This window comes from Salvia splendens, chromosome 10 (genome assembly GCF_004379255.2).
Source record: "Salvia splendens isolate huo1 chromosome 10, SspV2, whole genome shotgun sequence".
Taxonomy (NCBI): domain Eukaryota; kingdom Viridiplantae; phylum Streptophyta; class Magnoliopsida; order Lamiales; family Lamiaceae; genus Salvia; species Salvia splendens.
The window spans coordinates 2,815,561-2,838,136 of record NC_056041.1 but is presented as its reverse complement, the minus strand read 5'-3'; the positions used below and the strand labels follow the sequence as shown (position 1 = coordinate 2,838,136).

The following is a 22,576-nucleotide window of genomic DNA, read 5'->3' as shown; positions in this document are numbered from 1 at the left end:
ATTTAATGATAATTTAGTTGACTTTGAACCGACAAATCTTCTTAGGATTCAATGGGATTTAGTACCATATTGGGTGTTGGGTATCATTAATTATGGTTAATCGTGTTTCGGATTTAATTATTAGTCATAATAATTTTATGACAACACTTGTGCATGATTTTTCTGACAACACTTGTGCATGATTTTTCTCCGCGTGATTCTAATTCATTTTTTAGAATTATTATCGAGTTATAACTTCAATTTAAAAAATGTTATGATCTTGACATTTTTGAAATTGTTGGAAGACCACATTTTATTTATTTTGAACATTATTTCACAAACATATCAATGATTTGATAATAACCGTATACACAAAGTATTTTCAAATTATCATTTAAATTTAAAAGTTGATTAATTTCATAACTAATGATTTCACGCAAATTTTTTTTAAACATACATATATAATTTCAGAAGTCTAAGAGTTGCATAATATCAATGGAGACAATTCCAAGTAACCCAATTACTACGCAATTGTCTCGAAAATGAATTTTCATTGTATTCGATTCCAATTAGGGAAATTATTGATTAAAGTCTTAAACCCATATTTTTCTTTTCCTCAAGTTGCAGGGATACTTTAATTTCAAGATTTTTCTAATAAATGACGCGATACTAGACAAGGACTGTGCACCATCATTCCTTCTAGAAGGGAAATTAGATCACCATATATTAGAGCATCTCCAATGCACGGATGTCCCACTCGGACATCCACTAGGACTTCCCAAAAACACCTCCTGCCACATCACTAGGACTTCCCCTGCACAATCCGCCCTTCTCATCGCCCTTCCCACTAGGAATTCCCGCAATAAAAAAATCACAAATTCATAAATAAAGCAATTTACGTTTACGGAAATAAAATTTCAACACGTTTACTTGAAAATAGAGATGTAGAGAGAGAAACTTGTTAACACAAGTGGTGCGAGTGAAATGAAGTTCAACGAGCCGTATATATAGAGTTTTAAAAAAAATTAATACCGGACGTCCGACCCAAGCCACAATGGCGGACGTCCGCCCGCCCGTCGCCCGGACGTCCGAGGACATCCGACGTCCTTACGGGACGTCCGTATCCGAGTTGCTTCGTTACAATGGCGGACGTCCCGATCGCCCGTCGCGGATTGATGGATCCGCGAATTTCTGATGTTAGTAAATGCTGGTAGAGAATACAGATCACGACACAGAGATTTACGTGGTTCGATTTACTGAGGTAAATCTACGTCCACGGGAAGAAAAGAGGGCAGAGTTGTATTGCTTGATCTGTTTTCTACAGCTTACAATACAGACTTGCTATTTGATGGTTTATCTCTAGAGAGCTTAACCTTTTTCTATCTGATCTAAGTTCTATTTATACATTGAACTAAGATCGTGGCTTGCATCACCACTAATGATGGTTGTGGATGTCGTGGAGGTCATGGAGGTCCTGCATGTAGCGTAGGTCATGGCCTACGATCGTGGCCTGAGCTGACACCACGTGGTAGTGGGTGTGTTGGAAGTTGTGGAAATCCTGTATGGGTCCACTAACTCCTTGTTCGGTCGAATACTGAGACCGAACTGCTTTGGTTGCCGATCTGAGAGTAGAGCTTGATGCCGACCTGAGAGCAGAGCTTGATTGGTTGGCTTTTACCGAGCTGTAGGCTGAGGCCGAACTCTTACTGAGACCGAACTGCTTTGGTTGCCGATCTGAGAGTAGAGCTTGATGCTGACCTGAGAGCAGAGCTTGATTGGTTGGCTTTTACCGAGCTGTAGGCTGGGGCCGAACTCTTTGGTTGTGCCGAACTGAACTCTTTAGTCATGCCGGACTGGTACTCTTTAGTCATGCCGAACTGATACTCTTTCTTGGGCTTTAGGCTGATGGGCCGTCATTGCTGTTGGGCTTGTTTAGTACGCACCCCATCACTACCCCCCCGAAGGGCGAAGTGAATCACTTCGGCGAAGTGAGTCACTTCGGCATTCTGGATAAAGGCAAGGGGGAGGCTGATGTCAGGGGACGTGCCTTGCATTAAATGCGACAGTAAAATCTGGCCGTTGAATCCTGAAAAGGTGGGATTCGAAACGGTGCGACGATTTTGAAATCTTCGCCGAATCTGATAAATACCTCCTTTCTTCATCATTGAAGCACTTTTGCGACTGCTTCTTCTGCACTCTCTCTTTTTTGCGAAAATTCTCTCTCCGCTTTCAAGAATTTCTTCAGACTTTCTTCACCTTCAAAAAGTAAGAAAAATGTCTTCTTCTTCTTCTTCTTCGGAGTCGGGTAGCGTTAGGAGAGGCGGTAAGGGGTCTTCTGGCCGGAAAGAGTCCGGGGAGAAGACCGTAGAGTATTTCCATAGTATTTTGAGTAAGGATACTGTGATATCCCTACCCGAAAAATACTTTTTTCCTGGGGGGAAGGCGGTGGTACCTGACGGTGATCATAGGGCTGACTCCCCGCCGGAGGGTTACGCCACCGTGTACGAGGCCTGCTTAGAATGCGGGCTTCGTTTCCCCCTCCCTTCTGCCTTTATAGATTTACTAGATTTTTTTCAGCTTCCTTTAGGCCAGGTGACTCCGAACTCTTGGAGGCACTTGTCGGCCTTCGCTGCCGAACTCCGTAGGTTAGGAAGGGATTTGTCTTTGAAGGCGATCCTTAAATTCTTTCAATTTAAGAGGAAGGGGTCTTGGTTTTACTTGATCCCTGTACAGCCCTTTAGGGCCTTTTGTAAAACGAAGTGGCCGAAGTGGCAAAACCGCTTCTTCTACTATGATAGGACCGCGGCTCCTAGTTTTCCCTGGAGAGGGCCGAAGTCCGTTATCCGTCATCCTCGGCCTGAACCGTTGGACGAGCTCGATGGCGAGCTCAACAAGATTCCCATAGTTAGGAAACAATACACGGAGTCTGAGCTCGTCAAGGGCGACGTCGTGTTCGACATCTCGTCTTCGGACGAAGAGGCCGAGGGTGAGGATTTCTCTTTATCTTTATGCTCTACTGCTTTAACGAAGAAAATCTGACTTTGCTTTCTTGCTTTTTGGCAGTGTTCATGCTGAATAAGGCTATCCGAAAGTCCTCCGAGCTTGTGGAGCCGGAGAGGCAGAGAGCCCCTCGCTCGGCGTCTGAAGCCGAGAAGAATCCGAAGAGGCAAAAAACCTCTTCTTCGGATCCGAAAGAGCCGGAGCCGTGTTCGGCTAAAGGGAAGGGGAAGTTTCATGAGTCCCCAAGAGTGCCGGGGAAAGACCTGGTCATCTCCGAGGTGGTTGCAGACATCCCGGAACACGTCCCTGAGCCTTTTCAATGGCCGACGAATTTTGTGGAGGTAAGCTTTCTGACTTGGCTTCTTTTCCACATTTTTTTATGGCCATTCTGTTGAGTTTTTTCCTTGTTCATCTTCAGAGAGCCAAGCTCGTCTCCGTGGAGCTCTCCAAAGCATCCCACGACTACGAGGAGATGCAGAAGAAGTTGCATCTTGCTCGTAGTGTGGCCGAACAGGCTGAGGCCAAATTTGAGAGGGCCCGAGCTGCTAGGATCTCGGCTCAGGATGAAGCCCGGTCAGCCAAAAACCAGCTCATCATCCTGCAAGAGCAGACGAAGCACCGGGAAGCCCAGAAGGAGGCTGCCGCCGTGGCTTCCCAGGGGGAGGCTCTCCGTGTTTACACGGAGAAACTCTTTTTGAGCAGCCAGTTCTCGGCCTTTGTCGGTAGCCTGGTAAGGCTAATTACCGATAAGGGCGAGCAGGGGGCCGACGTCGTGCTGCCTCTGTACAGCCGAGAGATAGCAGCTCGGCTTCAGAATCTGCCGCTCCTTGAGGAGCTCGCTTCATCCTCGGTCCTGCTTTCTGCAGACCGAGTCCGGAGTTGTCGAGCTGATCGGGACGAGAACCTGGAGGCTATCTTTGCCTCCGTGGGACCCGTTTCACCCGCTTCGACTTACAACGGAGAGGGTGAGGCCGAGCCGCTGGAGCGGGAGGCCGAAGTCGAGCGGGCCGGGCATCCGAAGAAGGAAGCCGATCAGGAGGCGGAGGCGAGGCCGGCAGGATGCGAGGCCGAGGCTGAGGTAGCTCAGGAGAAAGAAGCTGAACCAGGCCGAGGAGCCGGAGACGAAGCTGGCGGAGTATGATTTCGTCTCCCTTCTCTTAGTCTAGTTTCTTCCTTGTAAAATGGCCTTGAAGCCCTCGTGTAAAAAAAAATTTCCTTGTGAATGAAAAATTCTCTACACTTGTCTTCGTATAGCTTTTCGTACTCGCCTTTATTCCTGTTGTATTTTACTATCTGCTCGGTACAGCTGCCGAACTGACATAGCTGCTTTGTACTCAAGGAGATGGAGATACTTCACTGGAAACGGCTGTACTCTTCGGCTTTAGACGAAGCTGAGAAAAGAGCTATAGCCGATCAGACGAAGAATGACGAGCTTCTGGCTCGTTTAGTGAAGCTGGAGGCCGATAATAAGGACTTAGAGTCCGATAAGAATGATCTGGAGGCCGAGCTGAATACGACCATTGCTGAGAGGACTGCGTACGAGGATTACATCCGTGTGCGCGGGGGAATGACCATATCAGATGTTCAGAGTCGAGTTGACGAACTGTGGGAGGAATATCATGTACTCCGGAGGAACAATGCGCTGGAGAGCTCGGCTTGCCAACAAGTTGTGAAATCATTACGGCGCTGGGCTTCTCGGTACGACATCATTCTTTCCCGGCGTCCCGCAATCGAGAGATTCCTTAGGCATTTCCCGCCAACAGATGCTCGCACTCCAGATCAAGCCTCTGGTTCCCTTGTTCAAAATCCTACTCCAAGTCAACAACGAACTCCGGAACAGCCGGAAACGTCAAGACGAGAACGGGCTCAGGAGCAACCGGAATCGTCAAGACAGGGACGGACTGAAATTCGCCGAGGAGTTGTGACTATGAGCGAGCAAGATCAGCAGATGCTTATTGCAGAGACTCTTCATCGCCGAGGGGTCAGAGCTTCTGGGGCTCGCGGAAGAGGTGTTGGGTCGAGGATAGCATCTCGTCGACCTGCTTATTCTTCATCTGCTCGGAACAACCGAACTCGGCTTCCAGAGGATTTTGCAGATAGGTGGCTTAACTTCAGCAACCCTGGACAGTAGAATAGTCCTTTGTAATAGCGTAACGCCATTTTGTAGGGTAGCGGAGTTGTATGCCGAACAAGATTTGAAAAATGAAATTTTGTTTTCGCTTCTAACACTGTATTTACAGCTTAGCGAAAAAATTTCATCGTACTCGTCCTCGGTCTTATGAAGTAAACTTCTTTGACCGGACTTGGTCCTTGGTCTTATGAAGTAAACTTCTTTGACCGGACTTGGTCCTTGGTCTGATGAAATAAACATCTTTGACCGGACTCGTCTTTGGTCTGATGAAATAAACATCTTTGACCGGACTCGTCTTTGGTCTGATGAAACAAACATCTTTGACCGGACTCGTCTTTGGTCTGATGAAATAAACATCTTTGACCGGACTCGTCTTTGGTCTGATGAAATAAACATCTTTGACCGGACTCGTCTTTGGTCTGATGAAATAAACATCTTTGACCGGACTCGTCTTTGGTCTGATGAAATAAACATCTTTGACCGGACTTGGTTTGTGTTCTAATTTGGCGATTTTTGTCGCCGGGATCGAACTTTCCCTTGTCCTAATTCGGCGAGTTTTATCGCGTGGATCGGACTTTCCCAGTTAACCGAAGTGGTCTTATGCAGTAAACCTCTTTGACTAGACATGGTCGTCCTCGGTCTTATGAGGTAAACTTCTTTGACCGAACTTGGTCGTCCTAATTCGGCGAGGTTTATCGCGTGGATCGGACTTTCCCTTATTGCAGTTCGTTTCAGACGAAGTGCTTATTTCTTAAGCCGAATTGTGGTCTTGTATCTTCCTGAGAAGCTTGGACTCACAATCGTTGGCTTATTGCAGTTCGTTTCAGACGGACTGCTTGTTAAGCTGAATTGTGGTCTTGTATCCTCTTTAGAAGCTTTGACTCACAATCGTTGGCTCGTATATGTTCTAAGAAGGGGATCAGCCTTCGAAGAACAAGATACCTCAGTAACATTTGTAAGAGACGACACGCACAGAGACAGACAAAACACACAGACAAAACGCACAGAGACAAACAAAGACCAAGCAAACCAAAGAAAGCACATTGACCGAACAGGACTCAAGACTGACTGACCGGACTGTCTCTTACAAATGGAACTTTTTGAGGTTGGAAACGTACCATGTTCGGGGTACTTGTGCTCCTGACACGTGAGTCAATTTGTAAGACCCTTTGCCGAGGACTTCTGACACCCGATATGGACCTTCCCATGTGGGTTCGAGTTCGCCCAGCTTTTCTGCTCGGCTTACTTCGTTGTTTCTCAAGACGAGATCTCCCACTTGAAATTGCAGCTTCTTCACCCTTTGGTTGTAATACCGGGCTACTTGCTCCTTGTACTTGGCTGCTTTTATGCATGCCAATTCTCTTCTTTCTTCGGCAAGATCTAGCTCGGCTCTCAGTCCGTCCTCATTCAGTTCTGCTGAGAAATTGAGTTCGGGGACTGGGTACGCCGATCTCAACCGGAATCACGGCTTCAGTGCCGTACACCATCGAGTCCGGTGTGACTTCGGTCATTTCGCCTGCCTCTGACTCCGGCTGCTGTGATTGCTATACTTGATGGTGCCGAACTGATTGCTCGGCACTTTTAAGCGCAATCTGTGAACACACTTGCTCTTTTTCGATCACCTCGGATGACCGCTATCCCTCCTTTGGTGGGGAAGGTGTTCGGCGAGGAAGCCTCTGATCGCTATGATCGGGCTTCTTTTTGTCTTCTCTAGATGAGCTGTCTAAAGACCGTTTTCGACGGTCTGCCTCATCGGCACGAGAAAACTTGTCCGCAATGTCCCACATCTCTTGAGCTGTTTGCGGACTGCATTCCACGAGCTTTCTGTAGAGAGCTCCGGGCAGGATTCCATTTTGGAACGCCGAAATGACGAGTAGATCGTTGAGATAATCTACTTGTAGACATTCCTTGTGGAACCTCGTCATAAAGTCGCTGATCTTTTCGTCGCGACCTTGACGTATAGAAAGCAGCTGAGCCGAAGTGATTCGGGCTTCCGCTTTCTGAAAGAACCTCCTGTGGAAGGCATCCATTAGATCTCGGTAAGATCTGATGCTGCCCTGGGGGAGGCTATCGAACCACCTTCTCGCGTTCCCGATGAGCAGTTCGGGAAACAGCTTGCACATGTGGACCTCGTTGAGACCCTGGTTCGCCATGTTATATTGATAGCGCCCCAAGAAATCGTGAGGGTCCACGAGCCCGTCGTAAGTCATCGACGGAGTTCGGTAGTTCTGTGGTAGGGGAGTTCGGGTGATGTCGTCCGAGAACGGAGTCTTCAATGCTCCGTACATGGCGAACCCGACATCTCTTCGGTATGGAGGAGATGGAGATCTCCTGTGATTCCGGTACCGAGGAGGAACAGGAACATGTCGGGGTTGAGGATTCTTCTTCCTGGAAGACACGGCACTACTGCGGTAGTGACTTTCATGTCTGGATGAGGAAGGAGAACCCACCGTTTTCGTCTTCGGCTGTTGGCTCTTTTGCAGGAAGGCTAAGAACTCATCCTGCTTCTCAGCCAAGAACAGCTTGACAGCCTCACTCAAATCAGGCTGCTGGGAAGACTCGGTGTGTGGACCTTTTGAGCGGCTTGTTCCTTCATCGTGAAAACTGGAAGTAGATGTCTCCCGAGGCTGTTTTCCGGACCTGCGGGCTGGACTAGCTTCCTCATGGTTTTCACGAACGGTATTACGGGTAGTGTGTGATCTGGTATGCATTTTTTTGGGGTGGAAAAAGGGTCAAAAATTCGCTTTATCACAAATTTGGTTCTCTGTTTCCCACAGACGGCGCCAGTGATGGATCCGCGAATTTCTGATGTTAGTAAATGCTGGTAGAGAATACAGATCACGACACAGAGATTTACGTGGTTCGATTTACTGAGGTAAATCTACGTCCACGGGAAGAAAAGAGGGCAGAGTTGTATTGCTTGATCTGTTTTCTACAGCTTACAATACAGACTTGCTATTTGATGGTTTATCTCTAGAGAGCTTAACCTTTTTCTATCTGATCTAAGTTCTATTTATACATTGAACTAAGATCGTGGCTTGCATCACCACTAATGATGGTTGTGGATGTCGTGGAGGTCATGGAGGTCCTGCATGTAGCGTAGGTCATGGCCTACGATCGTGGCCTGAGCTGACACCACATGGTAGTGGGTGTGTTGGAAGTTGTGGAAATCCTGTATGGGTCCACTAACTCCTTGTTCGGTCGAATACTGAGACCGAACTGCTTTGGTTGCCGATCTGAGAGTAGAGCTTGATGCCGACCTGAGAGCAGAGCTTGATTGGTTGGCTTTTACCGAGCTGTAGGCTGAGGCCGAACTCTTACTGAGACCGAACTGCTTTGGTTGCCGATCTGAGAGTAGAGCTTGATGCTGACCTGAGAGCAGAGCTTGATTGGTTGGCTTTTACCGAGCTGTAGGCTGGGGCCGAACTCTTTGGTTGTGCCGAACTGAACTCTTTAGTCATGCCGGACTGGTACTCTTTAGTCATGCCGAACTGATACTCTTTCTTGGGCTTTAGGCTGATGGGCCGTCATTGCTGTTGGGCTTGTTTAGTACGCACCCCATCACGGATGTCCGACCGAACGTCCGTCATTGGAGATGCTCTTATTCTCCTATTACGTTACCAAGAAATGTTCTCAGAATTTTTATACTCGGTGATGAGGTTTCATTATTTTTTAATAAAAAAATAAAATTAGATCCATCAAATAATAAGAAAATAAAATATATTAAAGGCTATTTTTGTAGAATATAACACATAATCAATTTACAAACATATAGATACAATTCCACCATTAAATGTTTTTAACTGAGGGAGCCTTGGCCATTGAGTCTCTGACAAGACCCCTCATTCACGATTTATCAAATTATAGTTTGACCTAAATATTTTATTTAAATGGAGAAGAGTAAAAGAAAGGGGTAGCACGTCGAAAGTAAATTATTGATATGGAACATTAGTGTTTATTTATTTTTATTTTTATGTTAGATGTTGTTTTCTAGTTGTAGAGCACAAACTTCATCTCTCGGAGAAAAGATTCTCCCTCCACTAAGAATGACAAGAGGGATTTTGATTGAGTTGGTGAAAAGAGACAGTTTCTAATTTTATTTATTTTTATTAAATGGTTGAATTATTATTGAAGTTACATAAAAGTGAACTTACAATAGGACTAATATAACATAATCATGAAATTAAAACTAATAGTACTAATAAAATAAACCTGTCCAAATAAAAAAGGCAGACTCAATCAAGAATGCAATTTTCTGGCAGACAAAGCTACCAGAAGTCATAAAATAGTGCATAAAATATGCTTTTCCATGTGACAAAATATTATTTATAGTAGATAGGCACAGTTGGCCTTGATAATCATGCACATAACTGAGATTGGTTTTCTGGACATATCCCTACTTATTCGATTTGCTGCATTGTCACAAAATCATTGTAAAAAAAAGAACTCCAAAAAAAAACATTTATTATCAGCAACTTAATTTCTATTGAATTATCACAAGCATGGGTAAAAAAAATCTACTTTTCAAAATTCAATGATGAAGGTTGATAGAGTGGAAGAGTATCTTATCAAATTAATCCTAGCTAGCATGGAAAAAAGGGAAACCAACAAAAAATGTTAGGTGAAATGGAACGCATAAAGAAAACAGTGATACATATTAATATGCATGATTAAAAAGGAGATAACAAACTTGTTGTTACGGACTCAATTCTCACATCGATTGTGAGAACAACTGATGTGGAGTATATAGACTAAATGAGCTCTCTCTCCTAACAGGCTAGTCTTTTGGGGTGAGTTCTCCTGTTTGGTCTGTATCAATTGATGCTTTCATTGAAAGCCCAAACGGCTCGGAGTGGTGGCCTGACAAAGAACCAGCAGTGACCAACGTGGCCGTGACCAACGAGGACGTTGGCCCTTAAAGAAGGGTCGAATGTTACGGACTCAATTCCCACATCATGTAGGGTATATAGACTAAATGGGCTCTCTCCTAACATGGCTCTCTCCCCTAACAGGCTAGTCTTTTGGGATGAGTTCTCCTGTTGATCTGTATCACTTGTCCCCCCAATATATTAACATGTAAATACATTCAATCTATTTTCCCACTTCATTTTTTTTCATGACATCAAACCTTGCATCACCAACTTCAATACTATAATCTCTTGTTGACTCATATATGATTCTGCATTAATTCTTAAAAAAATCATTAATCAAGATCCCTCCAAAAACCAATCTTTCATGTTTCATAACTATAAAAATGAGCCAAAAAACACAAATATAGTAGAAAAAAAACTGTCTTAGTCTCATCTCTTTGCATGGAAGCTGTCAGCTGCAGCCTCTGATTCCTTCAATTTTCGCGGTGGCTGTTTGCTTCATGCAGCGGTGATGGAGGGCGGGGACATATTTAGAGCTAGCAGCGCGCGTTTAAGCAGCTCAAACATATGGAGGAACACAGGGATGGAAGTTTTTTCAAAGTCTTCTGTGGAAGCTGATGATGAAGAGGCCTTAAAATGGGCTGCTCTTGAGAAGCTTCCAACGAATCTTCGTATAAGGAGGGGGATACTTACAGAAGATGAAGGGAAATCGAGGGAGGTTGATATAAAGAATCTTGGATTAGTGGAGAGGAAGAATCTTGTGGAGAGGCTGCTGCAGATTGCAGAGGAAGGGAATGAGAGGTTCTTGCTTAAACTAAAAGAAAGAATTCAGAGGTATTCAAATGTATATGTTGATATATAATGGATGCAAGATTCATTTTTGGATTCTTTATTCAACTTTGTTTGGATTGATTGGTTCAGGGTTGGTCTTGATCTTCCAACTATTGAAGTTCGATACGAGCATTTAAGCATTGATGCAGATGCCTATGTAGGTGGGAGAGCTCTGCCTACAGTGTTCAACTTCATTGCTAATATCCTGGAGGTGATTGATTCAGACATACTAATATTGGTCTAAAATAAAGTTTTTTGTATTTTTCTAAATTATTTTGCTTGATTTGTGTAGGGATTCTTGAGTAGTTGTCGTCTTCTTCCGAGTAGAAAGAAGCCGTTGCCTATTCTTCATGATGTTAGTGGAATCATCAAACCTGGAAGGTGAAGAACTGATGATTTTAAGGCCAAGTTTCAATTTTCAGTGATTCCTCCTTTTTCTTGGTTGAGACTTGAAACTGCAGCTTGTGTTTTGATTAAGTCTACCGCTCTTGTTTCGCAGACTGACGCTACTGTTAGGGCCACCGAGCTCTGGGAAAACGTCGTTGCTGCTGGCTTTGGCCGGAAAGCTTGATCCGGAGTTAAAAGTAGGCCAACAAAACAAGTCAAATTTACAAGTTTTAGTGATGAGGAACATTTTGTTTGATTGTGTTTGTCCCTTTTTCTTGTCTGAAAGGTGTCTGGAGTAGTGACATACAACGGGCACGAGATGAACGAATTTGTGCCACAAAGGACATCAGCATACATCAGCCAGCATGATTTGCATATAGGAGAGATGACAGTTAGAGAAACACTGGCTTTCTCCGCGAGATGCCAAGGAGTTGGAGCGCGTCTCGGTCTGCATTTTTCGTCTCACATCACATACAAAATCTACAAGAATTAGTTTATTGAAATCTTTGTTTGTCTGAAAACCCTCAGATATGCTGGCTGAGCTGTCAAGAAGAGAGAAGGAAGCAAACATCAAGCCAGATCCTGATCTTGATGTATTCATGAAGGTATGAAACAAACTTATTACAAATTTTGTTGCTATCAAGAATCAAATGATACAAAAAAAAAAAGTTTGGATTTTCATTGTACAGGCAAGTTCTATTGCAGGGCAGGAAGAAAGTGTGGTGACAGATTACATAATCAAGGTAAGAAAAATATATTGTAAAATTTACTACATACATAGTTATACCAAAGATGCAGCTGTGACAGTAACTTGATTTATTGAATGACAGATTTTGGGGCTTGAGGTCTGTGCTGACACTTTGGTTGGCGACGAAATGGTTCGAGGGATTTCAGGAGGGCAGAGAAAGAGACTAACAACAGGTAAACCTAAAAAAAAAGAGAAGAGAATTGAGCAATTTGAGGCCGAGTTTTAATCTTGATGCAAATTGGATCTTAGGGGAAATGCTGGTTGGACCAGCTAGAGCTCTATTCATGGACGAGATATCGACTGGTTTGGACAGCTCAACTACGTTCCAGATTGTGAACTCGATCAGGCAAACCATCCACATTCTACAAGGGACCGGTGTGATCTCACTGCTGCAGCCAGCACCAGAGACGTTCGACTTATTTGATGACATAATCCTTCTATCAGATGGTCAGGTTGTGTATCACGGCCCACGTGAGCACGTGCTAGAATTCTTCGAGTACATGGGATTCAGATGCCCTGAGAGGAAAGGAGTTGCAGATTTCCTTCAAGAAGTATGCATAACATTCATCTACGACCTTTTTTTTCTTCGAGAATCTGCCAACTGAGGCTTGTTTTTCTGCATAAAAATTTAGGTGACATCGAAGAAGGATCAAGTGCAGTACTGGATGCGCAGAGACGAGCCTCACAGCTACATGTCTGTGACTGAATTCTCTGAAGCATTTCAGTCCTTTCACGTCGGGAGAAAGCTTGGCGATGACCTTGCTGTCCCTTTGAACAAGGCAGAGAGCCACCCCACTGCTCTCACCAGTGACAGATATGGAGTCAGCAAGAAGGTGCTTCTCAAAGCCTGTGTTGGCAGAGAGTGGTTGCTCATGAAGCGTAATTCTTTCGTCTACATATTCAAGCTGATACAAGTAAGTAGACTGTTATCATGGCTCAGTCACAGCTAGCTCTGATTTATCTAACATTTTGGTGCATTGTGTGGCATTGTAGATTATTATCATGGCTAGCATTTCGATGACACTATTTTATAAGACGGAGATGCCTAAGAAGACGGTAACAGATGGTGGGATATACATGGGAGCTCTGTTTTATGCTCTTTTGATGAACATGTTCAATGGATTCTCAGAGCTGGCAATGAGTATAATGAAGCTCCCCGTGTTCTACAAGCAACGGGACCTTCTGTTCTTCCCTCCGTGGGCGTATTCTCTGCCATCATGGGTGCTCAAGATCCCAATCACACTCGTTGAGGTTGCTATATGGGTCGTTTTGACTTACTACACAAGCGGATATGATTCTGATGTGGGAAGGTAATAACCAATAACACATACATATGTATACATAAATAGTATGCATTGAGTGCTAATATTTGATTTTTATTTTTGTGTGCAGATTCTTCAAGCAAATGCTTCTGCTGATATGTGTGAATCAGATGGCTTCTGCACTGTTTCGTTTGATGGGAGCGCTGGGAAGAAATATCATAGTCGCCAACACATTTGGATCATGCGCGTTGCTCACAGTTCTCGTCTTAGGTGGATTCATTCTATCGCGAGGTAGGCATTGACAATTATCCTATGACCTATCTATGCATAGTTTGGTAACATTAGAGAGGCGTTGCTTTTTTTTTAATCAGAAAATATCAAGAAATGGTGGATTTGGGGTTACTGGATTTCACCTTTGATGTATGGACAGAATGCCATGGCTGTGAATGAGTTTCTTGGAAAGAGTTGGAGCCATGTAAGTATATATGTTTCTTGAACTAGTATTACAACGAACGAACTATCTAACATCGAACGCCTGCAGATTCCCCCTGGCTCGACAGAATCTGTTGGGGTGTCGGTTTTGAGATCACGTGGGATTTTCACAGAAGCGCGTTGGTACTGGATAGGCGTAGGCGCTCTCATCGGATACGTCTTCCTCTTCAATTTGCTCTGCATCGCGGCTCTCACTTACCTCAACCGTGAGCTCTCGTTCTTGGCCTTGTTTACTCTAATAAGTGAAGAGAAGTATATATAAGTTGTGTGTTTAATTTGATGCAGCATTTGGAAAACCACAAGCTGTATTATCAGAGGAGACATTAGCAGAGAGGAATGCAATCAAAAGTGGCCAACATCCTACACAAAATCAAAATGCAGCAAGAGAAAACCAGACTGTTTCATTAGGAGACATCAATCCAAATAGGAAGAGGGGAATGATTCTACCCTTCCAACCCCTCTCAATCACATTTGATGACATCAGGTACGCGGTAGACATGCCACCGGAGATGAGAGTCCACGGCATTGAAGACGAGCGCCTAGAGCTTCTCAAGGGCGTGAGTGGTGCCTTCAGGCCGGGAGTTTTGACAGCGCTGATGGGCGTGAGCGGGGCAGGAAAGACGACGCTGATGGATGTGCTGGCTGGCAGGAAAACTGGGGGCTACATTGAAGGGACCATCAAGATATCCGGATACCCAAAGAAGCAGGAGACCTTCGCACGCATAGCAGGATACTGTGAGCAGACAGACATCCACTCACCTCATGTCACTGTCTATGAGTCCCTCCAGTTCTCAGCCTGGCTCCGTCTGCCTCCCGATGTCGACGCTGCAACACGGAAGGTGGCCTACCGCGTTTTCTTGAACTAACTCACCCAAAAAGGGAAACAATTTAAACCAATGAGTGTGTGCGCAGATGTTCATTGATGAGGTGATGGAGCTAGTGGAGCTCAGACCCTTGAGGGACTCTCTTGTAGGGCTGCCCGGTGTCAACGGCCTCTCAACCGAGCAGAGGAAAAGGCTCACAATTGCAGTGGAGCTCGTGGCCAACCCCTCCATCATATTCATGGATGAGCCAACATCAGGGCTCGATGCAAGAGCAGCTGCGATCGTGATGAGGACAGTCAGGAACACGGTGGACACGGGCAGGACAGTCGTATGCACCATCCATCAGCCGAGCATAGACATCTTCGACGCCTTTGATGAGGTATGTAGTACCTTATAATACCCACCCCCTTCACCTACAGAAAAACAACTCAACTGCATATAACTCTCCACAGCTGCTGTTGCTCAAACGAGGCGGGGAAGAGATCTACGTAGGCCCTCTAGGCCGACATTCGTCTCACCTCATCAAATACTTCGAGGGCATCCAAGGAATCAGCAACATCAAAGACGGATACAATCCAGCTACGTGGATGCTTGACATCACTGCAGCAGCACAAGAAGCAGCTCTTGGTGTTGATTTCACTCAAATATACAGAAATTCTGAGCTCTACATGTAAAAATCATCAACAACACACTACTACATATAACCAAATGCTAGAGTCTAAAGCTAAACACTTGTCTTCTTCCTCTGCTGGTCTGATTCAGGAGAAACAAATCACTAATCAAGGAACTGAGCGAGCTCGCCCCGGGCTCAAGAGACTTGCACTTCCCAAAGCAATACTCTCAGACATTCTGGACTCAATGCATGGCCTGCCTATGGAAGCAACACTGGTCCTACTGGCGGAATCCTCCCTACACAGCCGTGAGGCTGCTCTTCACCACCTTCATTGCAGTCATGTTCGGAGCCATATTCTGGGACCTCGGCTCAAAAAGGCGAGCAACCAAACCACACAACACAACCAAACACCTTTTCTACTTGTTCGAAACTTGCATAACATAACAAAAAGAGTGTGCTTGATCTGTGCAGGAAAAGGCAACAAGACATCTTCAACGCGATGGGATCCATGTATGCTGCTGTAATATTCCTTGGCGTGCAGAACGCTACATCCGTGCAGCCCGTTGTTGCTGTGGAGAGAACTGTTTTCTACAGAGAGAGGGCAGCAGGGATGTACTCTGCCTTGCCATACGCCTTCGGACAGGTACCTCGTTTCCTAGTCCGTGCAAACAATTCATTCTCTTTTATTCATAACAACTAACAACAGTCGACCTTATGGTGTAGGCTGTGGTGGAACTCCCAAACCTGCTAGTGCAGACACTGATATATGGCGTGATAGTGTATGCGATGATCGGGTTCGAGTGGACGATGATGAAGTTCTTCTGGTACCTTTTCTTCATGTATTTCACCTTGCTCTACTTCACACTCTACGGGATGATGACGGTGGCCGTCACGCCCAACCACAACATCGCTGCCATCGTCTCCTCCGCCTTCTACGCCGTTTGGAACATCTTCTCCGGGTTCATTGTTCCTAAAACGGTGAGATAACTAACACACGGTTACAGTATTTAAAAAAAAAACTAAATCAATAATGATTTCGCATTTACTCACAACTGAAATGTGCACAGTATCTAATGTGTTTTTTATCTGACGCGGAAACAACAGAGGATTCCGGTATGGTGGAGGTGGTACTACTACGTCTGCCCGATCTCGTGGTCTCTCTACGGATTGGTCGCGTCGCAGTTCGGAGACATCGAGACTATGCTCGACACGAATGAAACGGTTGCAGATTTCATCAGGACTTATTTTGATTTCAAGCATGATTTTGTGGGATATGTGGCTGTTATCATTGTCGGAATAAGCGTCCTCTTTGGCTTCATTTTTGCCTTCTCAATTAGAGCCTTTAATTTCCAAAAGAGATAAATGAGAGAAGAGGTTAGTTGTAACATAGTTGTATATTGTAGAATGAATGTTGCACCACTTTCTCTACATTTACTTTTTTCAGGGTAAATTCTTCAATACATTCACCAAAGCCTCAATTGGCTTTTCTTTCATATTCCTCTTGCAAATAAAGACAAACTACATAACTTTTGGTCCCTAGTATAGTTCAATATTTTAGCTATACAAATTGTAACTTAATGAGTAGTTCATAATGAGATAGAAAACAAGGAAAAGGAAACTGGAAAAGGGAAAAAACCTGATGTCAGAAGCCGCATATGTTACAGTTGAAAATTACATCCTCTCTCAACAACAAGCAAGACTAATAAAGAAAAAGATTGAGGAAGATGTCACAACGATCTTATCTAAACCTCAAATATCTAAGTCATCCAAGAAGCCCTGCAACTCCTTCAAACCTTCAGCGGAGATGCTCCGGTGCACTCTTCCGCGAGGGACTACCAAATTGGGTGGTGGCTCAGGATGGAAGCAGACCACAACAACCGATAAATTATCTCCACTCTTTCGTTTCAAAGCCTCGTCCACAAGATCCTTGCTGCACATCGATGGGTCATTGTGCTCCTGGAGTCTTCTACGAGCAAAATCCACTGCGTTTTGGCTCATAAACACGTCCCACAGGCCGTCACACCCTATGATGAGAAACTCGTCTTCTTCAGTGAGCTTCGTGGTCATGAGCTCAGGCACTGCTGTAAGTGGTCCGCCATCTTCACCTTTCAGTCCTTCCATGTGCCAATCACCCAATGCACGAGCAACGTTGAGCTGCCCGTTGAGATAGCCATCGTATACATGACCTCCTGAGGCTTCTATACGAAGCCTTTCCCTCAAGCAAACAGGTTTGTGATCTCTTGACATCTCAATTGCTTTACCCCTTCGACAGAGCACTGCTCTGCAGTCTCCGGCATTGGCCACCACCAGTGACCTGCATTGAGACAAGCAGTAGACATTCGATTAATAGCATTTCTCACTTCGCTGCAACAAAGAATGATCCTCAAAAAAAATACCGACCTCCCAATTACTAGAGCTGCTAAAGCAGTGGTGCCTGAAGCAAGATCTTCATCTGTGGAGCAAGCTTCTGCAAAAGCAGCATCCGTTTGTAAAAATGCTGATGACAGAACTCTATCAATATCCTGCGGAAAATCCCCATCCTCGACAATAAACCTTGGCAAATTATGGCACACAAAGTCAGCAGCATGTTTTCCTCCATGTCCATCAAAAACCTGACCAAGATACCAAAAATATCTCATTAAATCATATCCCCTACACAAGATTCTTTACCACAAGGAATAAAAACAAAGTTGGCGAAGATGAGAATGGTTACCCCATAGAAAGCACTAGGCATGTCACTAGAACCATTTAAACCATAGTCATTCATCATGTTGTCTGCACAAACATATGCATCTTCCATGCTCGAGCGAGAGCCAACATCCGCCCATGCTCCTGATCGGAGAAGGGGGACATATTCAGTAACACCATCATCTCCATTAAATCTTCTTGGTTCAGCTGAAATATCTGGTACTCTGCTCCTCACCTGCTACAGTTCCATTCAAGATCCAATTTTCAGGTGGAATAAACAATATGATAATGCAAACTGAAACGATTGTTACAGAATTGCAGGAGAGGATAAACCAACATGATAGATAGATTAAAACTAAACCGATCGAAGTGATTTTGAAATCCAGTTCAAGAAGACAATTGCTGAGTTGCATTTCCTATCGAATTGAAGACTAAAACGAATCCCTACTCCATTAAAACTTTACAGTTTGCAGGGTATTGAGCTGAGTAAAGAAAACAGACACATCACATATAATTGCACATCACAACGCATTTTCTAGCACTAAAAACACTTCACAAACAATCTAATCAATTAGATTCAGAACTAATGAAACGCGCACTGATGAGAAATTAAAAACCCTCTAACAATTTCCCCATTTGGCATCAACTAAAACACAAAAAGAAGCAATAGAACAGACGAATTCAACTGCAATTACCAAAGAGGGGTGGCGAACAAGGACCTTAGTTCTCAAAGGCGGCGTGCCGCCTGAGTCCAGGCAGTGTCGGTAGGCCCCCCGGCCGCATAGAGAGTCCGGAATCGGCGGCCGCCCGTCTCCGGAGCTGCACTTTTCTCTGTCATCATCAGCATTGTTGACAATCACCCTAGTGCCTTCCATTACAAATCTCAACCATTACTCCTCCAATTGAAAGTTTAAAGCTTTTTTAGGAGGTGAAAGAGAATCTAATTCGGAACCAATGGAGCGGCAAATTCGCGGCGAATCTTAAAAGAGGTATCAATTTGGGGGCTAGGGTTTGGGTAAATAGAGGTTTTGAGCGAATGTAGAAAGAAGAGATCTGAAAGAGGAGAGAGAAACACGTTGAATTTGTTGAATTTGGCGTTGATGAATGCTGCCTCTGCGAAAATTATATTTATAGAGATATGCGTGGAATGACGGGTGCGACGTCGTGTTGATTCAGGAGATCGACGTGTGTACCCATTTTTTTGCATGGCGATTTTATATTTCCACGATTTGCCGTGTAATTGGTTTATACAATATCTCACGTGTTTAATAAACGTTTATGATTTTTTTTTATCATAAGTAGTTAGGTGTAGCGTGACAGTGACACTATATTTGTAAATTTATGCAAATGCGTAGAATATATATGACGTGGACGCGACATATATTTGATCACATCCTTCAAAGAATTCGATAGTACTACAATTTTTTTAGCTTATATCAACTTAAATAAAATAAATATGTATGTAAAAAGTCACACTACAAAAAAAGGGTTATTTACCAAGTACATTTCAAGCAAGTTCCGAGCAAATATCCAAATTTAACAATAGTTGTAAAATTTGGAAATTGGTGTATACGGCGGCATAAATTTTTTTAGTAATTAGTACTCCGTGTCCCTTAATAAATATCACACTTAGATAATACGTATAATTTTAAGAAATATTGTTTTGTATTAACTAGATTGATTAGGTAACTTACATGTTAACATAAGTTTATTCTAGTATATGTATATTTATATAGATACAGAATTCACACATAAGTTTATTCTAGTATATGTATATTTATATAGATACAGAATTCACCTATCATGGTTGATGGAATAGACTTAGATATGAAAAGGGGAGTTTCACATTAATGTTAAATTTCCCATCTCCACTAATAAATAACTGAATTAATAAAGTCAAGTTTTTATTCTTTATGTTTGCTCTATTATTTTTGGATTAGATCCTGTGTTACGATCCCCCTATATCTTAGGATTCCCCAAATATTTAGTTATCTTTTTATTCCCCACATCTTTTGATTCATAGTATATTTTCATATCTTGTTTTCTTGTTCCCTAAGCTAGTATTCTAGTATTATAAATAGGGCTAGGTTGTTATCTTTTTATTCATGGAATGAAGAAATAATTTGCCCACATTACTTGTGCAATACTCCTTATCAAACCTTGAAGACTGCCGACGGAGGAAGTTCTCCGCGCCAGCCACGAATTGAGCCGCCGACCCCAACGTTCGGGGCGCCGGATTGGTGTGTTGCGAGTGTAATCGCAGGATTTCTTCGTTAAGAGAATTGTGCTCTTAACAACTGGTGCTTTCATCGGTTCTCACCCTCCGCATCCATTCACCCTAATTAGAGACTTTGAGATGCCAAATTTGGAAGACTCATATACAACCAAGTTGTTTGATCGCATACATGCTGCGATTGACAAACTGGAGACCCGGTTGGACACAGCCAATCGACGCTTTGGCAAACTTCGTGCGTCTCCCCTGCCGGAGCCACCGCCTCATCAGACTCCAGACCCGATGTACTCGCAGCGAACCCGCCGCTATCCACCCCACAGTCAGTCGCGGCCTAGAACACCTCCATACACCTCTAGACCGTCATCGTATTTCAGCCCAGATACGTACGGCCCGCAGCCGTATTCGTGTTCAGACTGGGAACAACCTGGAGTGCTCAGCGACTACTACGAGCCGCCGCACGCACGCTCTATTTCCAGCTGGTATTCCGCCCGACAGAATGTCTACCGGCCTCCGCGCAACGCCTTCACCTCTGGGGATCAGTTCGCGGAGCAGGAACAGCCACTCCGACAGTCGCATTGCGCTCGCCAAAGCCCAAACTCGGGTTGGTCTTCGTCAGAATCGCACCAGCAGCCGTTTCTGCATGTGAAAAACCAGACTTGCTGGGATCTGCCCTCCCAAACGTCCGGTCGCCGTGTTGGAAAGATTCGCGCTCCCCCGTTGCCAGAACATCAGCCACAGCTGACTCCATCAGATCGTCAGCTACAGCAGCCAAGTACAACATCGACTATTGAGCTTCCTCCCTACGCCGCACCGAGCCCTTGCCAGCCCTTGCTATCGATGTCCGTGAAAGCTCCATTATGCGCCTTTCCTCGTCAACCGCAAGCGGGTGTCTCAAGCTCAAGGAAAAAGGAGTGGAAAATTGATTCGCACGATGATGAAGAGAAGAGGGAAGAGAAGTTGATAGTACTTAGTAATGTGTGGAATCAAAAAGAGATAAGGAAAGAGAATGACTCTATTACCAAAAGAGAAGATGAGGTCAACAACACTTTTCTGAGGGTGATCGAGAAAGAGATGAAACCTGAAGCTCTTGATTCTAGTTTGGAGTCGAAAGAAAAGACTATAAGTATGCATCCTGAAAAGCAGAGCAAAATCGAGAGGATGGAGAGTCTAAGCCTTGTTGAGGAGGACAAGGCTGCTTTTAAGATACAAAAGTACAACCTTGAAGAGGAAATGGAAGAGAAGAGAATGTTATTTGAGGATGAGATTAGAGTCAAGACTGTAAAATTGGTTACGAAGAAGACCGCAATCAGCAACACAAAGAAAATATTGAAAAAGAGAGGGCAGTCTTGTGCGTTTGATCCCGGAGGGACTCTTCGTGGTGTCGTGGTTTCCACCTTGAGGACAAGGTGGATTTTAACCATGGGGGAGTTGTTACGATCCCCCTATATCTTAGGATTCCCCAAATATTTAGTTATCTTTTTATTCCCCACATCTTTTGATTCATAGTATATTTTCATATCTTGTTTTCTTGTTCCCTAAGCTAGTATTCTAGTATTATAAATAGGGCTAGGTTGTTATCTTTTTATTCATGGAATGAAGAAATAATTTGCCCACATTACTTGTGCAATACTCCTTATCAAACCTTGAAGACTGCCGACGGAGGAAGTTCTCCGCGCCAGCCACGAATTGAGCCGCCAACCCCAACGTTCGGGGCGCCGGATTGGTGTGTTGCGAGTGTAATCGCAGGATTTCTTCGTTAAGAGAATTGTGCTCTTAACATCCTGCCAGTGTGTTCGAAATTAAGGTACTATAGTACTGTACTATAATTATTTTCATAATACATTATTCTTCATTTTTCATATACTTATATTTTAAAATGCAATAACAAATGACAGTTTACCTTCGAAAAACCTCTCGATGTAACTCCTCTCATTGGTAAAAAAAGGAATTAATAAAATTCATCTGATATTTTGTTAGACTTGAGTTTTGGGCCAATTTTTCATTTACTAATTCAACTTACATCCCATGAGCCCAATAAACACTAACTCACTAGCCCAACCCACCCAGCATGTATTATTAAGTAAAATCGCTATTGTAACATTTGTGAAATTTTCCACGAATTTAGATTCAGGGAATCACAATGGTTTTTATATTCAAAATTGTGAAGAGTATTTATGGTAAAATTTTATTTGTAATTATATATTGTTAAATTTAGATGTCTCTTCTCATGCTTAAAAATTTATAGTACAGACCCTCTAGAAACTCGATTCTATAAGATTTGCTTCAACAAAATTATAAAGGGTTAATTGGTATGAAGTAAACAGGCTTTGGCTTCATTTGGAGTAGCATTTTTTGCATTATAAGTAATGTAGGTGTATATATATGATAAAGTGAAAAACCTTATTAATTTGTCCATAGTCCATACATAGGTAATTAATCAATAAGAGTATAAGTTTTCAAAAACAATTCTTCTCGATGGTTTATCAATAGAAGTTATCAATAATATATGAACTGAAT

The 22,576-nt window shown here is 43.7% G+C and overlaps 2 protein-coding genes across 5 annotated transcripts; one reads left to right on the top strand and one right to left on the bottom strand.

Moving 5' to 3' along the window:
- The first annotated feature begins 10,235 nt into the window (after nucleotides 1-10,235).
- On the top strand, nucleotides 10,236-16,631 carry LOC121750398 (pleiotropic drug resistance protein 1-like). Its single transcript, XM_042144926.1, has 21 exons — nucleotides 10,236-10,815; nucleotides 10,903-11,023; nucleotides 11,105-11,193; nucleotides 11,312-11,396; nucleotides 11,486-11,645; nucleotides 11,728-11,804; nucleotides 11,889-11,942; nucleotides 12,030-12,120; nucleotides 12,197-12,498; nucleotides 12,580-12,861; nucleotides 12,941-13,257; nucleotides 13,340-13,500; nucleotides 13,581-13,684; nucleotides 13,751-13,907; nucleotides 13,987-14,540; nucleotides 14,614-14,904; nucleotides 14,978-15,195; nucleotides 15,288-15,515; nucleotides 15,610-15,781; nucleotides 15,862-16,116; nucleotides 16,243-16,631. The coding sequence occupies exons 1-21, from the start codon at nucleotides 10,493-10,495 to the stop codon at nucleotides 16,498-16,500; spliced, it is 4,299 nt and encodes a 1,432-aa protein (XP_042000860.1). The 5' UTR covers nucleotides 10,236-10,492; the 3' UTR covers nucleotides 16,501-16,631.
- Nucleotides 16,632-16,752: 121 nt separating this feature from the next.
- Nucleotides 16,753-18,941, bottom strand: LOC121750399 (probable protein phosphatase 2C 57). Of its 4 annotated transcripts, none has more exons than XM_042144927.1 (4): nucleotides 18,522-18,941; nucleotides 17,852-18,064; nucleotides 17,539-17,750; nucleotides 16,753-17,452 (listed from the first exon to the last, which is right to left on the bottom strand). In XM_042144927.1, the coding sequence occupies exons 1-4, from the start codon at nucleotides 18,699-18,701 to the stop codon at nucleotides 16,888-16,890; spliced, it is 1,170 nt and encodes a 389-aa protein (XP_042000861.1). In that variant the 5' UTR covers nucleotides 18,702-18,941; the 3' UTR covers nucleotides 16,753-16,887. The 4 variants fall into 4 exon arrangements, with proteins under 4 accessions (XP_042000861.1, XP_042000862.1, XP_042000863.1 ...); XM_042144928.1 differs by having other exon boundaries at nucleotides 17,852-18,061; XM_042144929.1 differs by having other exon boundaries at nucleotides 18,546-18,941.
- Nucleotides 18,942-22,576: the final 3,635 nt, after the last annotated feature.